Source organism: Danio aesculapii, chromosome 1 (genome assembly GCF_903798145.1).
Source record: "Danio aesculapii chromosome 1, fDanAes4.1, whole genome shotgun sequence".
In the NCBI taxonomy this organism is placed as follows: Eukaryota; Metazoa; Chordata; class Actinopteri; order Cypriniformes; family Danionidae; genus Danio; species Danio aesculapii.
Genome location: NC_079435.1, coordinates 41423382 through 41427840, shown reverse-complemented (window position 1 = coordinate 41427840; position 4459 = coordinate 41423382). Strand labels below are relative to the sequence as shown.

General features: G+C 35.3%; 1 protein-coding gene across 1 annotated transcript; it reads left to right on the top strand.

Moving 5' to 3' along the window:
- Positions 1-802: 802 nt before the first annotated feature.
- Positions 803-3601, top strand: clrn2 (clarin 2). The gene is made up of 3 exons (XM_056445840.1): positions 803-1320; positions 2769-2948; positions 3049-3601. Exons 1-3 carry the CDS (start codon positions 1068-1070, stop codon positions 3315-3317), a joined length of 702 nt encoding a protein of 233 aa, XP_056301815.1. The 5' UTR covers positions 803-1067; the 3' UTR covers positions 3318-3601.
- Positions 3602-4459: the final 858 nt, after the last annotated feature.

Below are 4459 nucleotides of genomic sequence, written 5' to 3'. Positions count from 1 at the left end.
GCTTAACCAATTCACCTAACCGGAGCACCCGGAAGAAAATGCCCGCCAACACGGGGAGAACATGCAAACTCCATACAGAAATGCCAACTGACCCAGCTGAGGCTCGAACCAGTGACCTTGCTGTGAGCTGATCGTGCTACCCACTGCGCCACTGTGTCGCCTCATTTAAATTTATATTATATTAATTTATATTATTAATCCATATTTGATCCAACGTTGGGTTAAGAAATCCCAGAGCATTCTAGAGTATAATATGCCAGACGCTTATAGTAGGCTATAGGCCCTATTATATTTAGCTATCCATAGTTGTAAATGTAGCACGACTGCTGTCCATGGTGCTGAAGTCTGAAGGCTCATCCAGTGGCTCAAATAAAGGATCTAATTTTGCACCAGATTAAATAAATCTGGATGCAAGTTGATTTTCCAAGCCATTAGTCCATTTACAGATGTCCAACCGCAGTGAGTTCCCCCTCTTCTCTTTTTATTGTAAAGCTCAATGGCCCAGCAGAACAGGCTTGCTGGAGTGGCATTTAATGTTTTGAACAACCCGTTTCTATGACCTATAATATGGTAATGTAAAAGAGCCATCGTAATTGTTATCAAATAACATCCAATAAAAATCCTCGTTACAGCAGGTTGATTAACGCGTGGGAGTACACGATTTGACAATTCGCTTGCTCCATAACCTCCTGAAAGGCACGTAATAATTCACACACAAGTGTGTGTGTGTCACACCCCTGCCAGCCAAACCGAAGCGAAGGCAAGTAGAGTGTATAAGGTTTCGTGGGGTGGTAAAGGAGATCCCTCTGACCGCTTTATATCTGGTTTCCTGCTCTTTTCCTCTCTCCGTCTTTATTGCGTTCCTTCGGTTTTCTACCTCTTTGTTTTAACTTTCATGAAAACTCAAACGGGTGGGCTATTAGTGATGAAGTTTTAAACTTTATCTTGCGCGAAAGCAGCTCTGGTTCTTGCAGTATATAGCGGAAAGAGAGGCGTGCGCGTCGCGGAGTCGTGTTACTTTGCGTCTGGCCAGTTACAGGAGGAGGAGGTATGGGGTGAGCAGTGAAATGCCAAGTCTCTGGAAGCAGATCGTGTTCTCCTTCGCTTCGATACTCAGCATCGGTTCTGTGGTGCTCTTGGTCGTGGCTCTGTCCACCGAGCGCTGGGTCACCGGGACCACATTGTGCCAGACAGGAGTGGATCTGGTGAACGCGTCACGGCCGGAGCTCGAGCAGTTTACTGGACACATTTACTACGGCCTCTTCCAGGGGGGCAAAACACGCAGATGCGGCCTCGGAATCCGCCGCGCAAAAATATACAGTAAGAAGTTGAGTCATTATAGAGATTTCTTTTTGATTTTGTTTTCAATGTTCATTTTTATTTGTTTAATGTAGCTTATGATTACACCAGGTTTTTGAATTTTTGTATTTGTAAATCTGTTATGTTGTTATTTACATATTGTATAATCACGTGGATAATTTTAGTATATTCATTGTTTATGTTTATTGAAAGACTTCTGATCAAATGGTGCTGAAATGTGAGCACACTGTAAAGACTTTGTTATTTTAACTTTAAAAACATTTTAATGAATCGTTTTGCTTTGAGTGAGTAAAGTTTTTTTTATTTAATCTTCATTTAAAAGGTTTAAAAAGTATTTTGAAATTTAAAAAATCGATCCAATTACTTATTTCAAGTAACCTAGACTTTCAAATTTAGCAGATTTTTTTTCTTTACTGCAAAACTAGAACAATATAGCAAAAATTGAGGAATACAGTACTTAATTTTTTTTACATCAACGAAACAAATCAATAGAGAATAACAAAAATAAATACAGGGGATATATAAACTACAAGTAATTTGTATAAGAAAATTCCAAAATCGCATATTTACAGCTTTTTATTTTTAATATCTTTTTAGGGTTTCAATAAAATGCTTAAGATCATTTTTTAAACAAATAAATGTTTGGTTTATCATTGGACTATTTTTGTTTGTGTACATGGTACTTACCATATATAATCATTAAATTAAAGAACAAATTTTGCTACAAAGTTTTTTATTATAATTTAGCCAAAATAGATTTACTTACATTTTCAAGTAAACAGAACTTGCAAGATTTACAGTTGAAACACATTAACTTACATAATCTTAATCAAGCTATCTTCATATATTCTCAATGTGCAATAACACAATTAACTAAACAAAGGCTTGTAATGTTTCTTACAATTGAATTGTTATAGGACAAAAACAAACAGAAAAACACAGTTTTGAGTATTTAACAATACAAACAACCTGTCAAAATATGTTTTTACTCCAAAAAAAAAAAGTTGAATGAACATGATTTCATCATTTGCACCCATTAAAGCATCTAATCACCTCAAGCAAACTCAGAATGCTTTTAATATGTTAAATGAACAATATGAACAATACACAGATAGTTATAGTTAGTGAACTTTCCAGAAAATACTCGCTTTGTTAGAAGTCACCAAAGTGGTGAACATCGTTTATTCTCAATTTATGACTGTATGGTGTTGATTTCTCTCTACTGGCAATAATAATCCCGTGTTTCTACAGAATGAGACCCAACAGCGCTTTCATCTGAAACACTCACATATATCAAAAATCATATATCAAAAATGCTGGGAGCCATGGATGAGTTTTCTATGATGCTCCCGGCATTCTTGTGTATGTTACAGTAGCTACACAGATGTTTTTCAAATCAATGTTGTAAGACCTGACCTCTGTCTCTCTTTTTTGTACAAATCCTACAGTTTTCCCAAAACTCATCAAAAAAATCAACAGTGGCCTTCACATGATCATCATCTTCTTCCTCTTCACTGCTATTGGCTTTGCAGTAGTCAGTTTAGCTTTCTGTATATATAATGCCAGGAAAGTTCCTTATCAATCCATCAAAGGACCTTTTGGCCTCTACATCTGGAATTTCATAGCAGGTAAGTCAATGTATCAGATCTAACTCAACAGTAAAAGCATTGGATTGTGATTTATGTCTAATACCATACTTGTCTGTTCTTTTTAAATCTCTTTTCTCAGCTCTGTTCAGTGCAATGGGTTTTGCCTGCTTCCTTGCAGCAATTCAGTGCCATAAACTCACAGAACACGTGGCGAACTACAGCGAGAGCCTTTTTACCCTGGTGATCCTTGAGGAGAATCTTGGTTTCTCATTCTGGTTGGTTGTTGCCAGCGCTGTAACGCACGGAGCGAACATTCTGGTTGTAGCTTCCAGTAAAATTCATCTGCCTAAAATACAGACTAAAAAACCAGAGGAACCCACAGCCACTGGAGAAGATTTCCTGTACTGAAGCACAAAGACTAGTTGAAAGGTTTGACTGTGCTGATTAGCCAAACCCGAGGTGCTTATGGAGTGATCTAAGGATTATAAAAATGGACTGTTGTAAATACAGCTTTATTATGTGACAAAAAAGAAATCCACTTGAAAAATCCACTCTTTTCTTTTTACAGTATATTTTTTGAATGACAATTTAAGGACTTCTGAAATATGAAGCAAGTGAAATATTATGGTTATCTTACTTGCCATTTCAGAGCTACTAAGAAATATACATTATGTAATAATGCATCATTACTGTCTGATATATATAAATAACTCATTTATGAGTCAATAAACTTCACATTTCAATACTTAACTTCTGTTCTGGAAATGACATAACTTAACTGTTAAGCAGCCATTGTTACAACAGATAAATAATTCAATTCAATTCAATTTACATTTATTTGTATAGCACTTTTACAATGTAGATTGTGTCAAAGCAGCTTCACATAGAAGATTATAGTAAATTGAACCAGTGCAGTTAAGTTTTCAGTGTTTAAGTTCAGTTCAGTTGAGCTCAGTTCAGTGTGGTTTAATAATCACTACTGAGAGTCCAAACACTGAATAAACAACAACAATGCACTGAAGAGTGTATTTTACATGACTATTTTTACATGAATATGTTTGTTGCTTTTTAGTTTACTTTAATAAAATATTTTCAAGGGAAAATTTATACACTTATACTTACACTTACTTATACTGCACATTTCTCAAGTAATACATTATTGCTATTTTATAGTATAAAAATAATAATAATAATTTTAACTTATTTTATTTCAGTGAATATGTTTTGAATTTTTGGAGAATGGATAGTAAATAAAATCAGTACGATAAATTCATTTTAGCTTAAACACACCTTCAGAAAAAGTCACTGTTTGAATAATTGAATACTGGCATGTTATATTATGCCATTCATTTGTTTGTTGTGAATACATGTCATCTAGTGGTACAAATTACATGCTGTGCCTTAGATCAAGATTACAAAATAATATATAACTACCTATTGACCTTATCCTTCAATGCGGAAGTGTGCTCATTTTTGCGACTGTTTTAGAACTTCCGATTCAGCTGCCTATGGGAGAAATGACTAGGAATAATAAACGGCAGAAAGCGGTC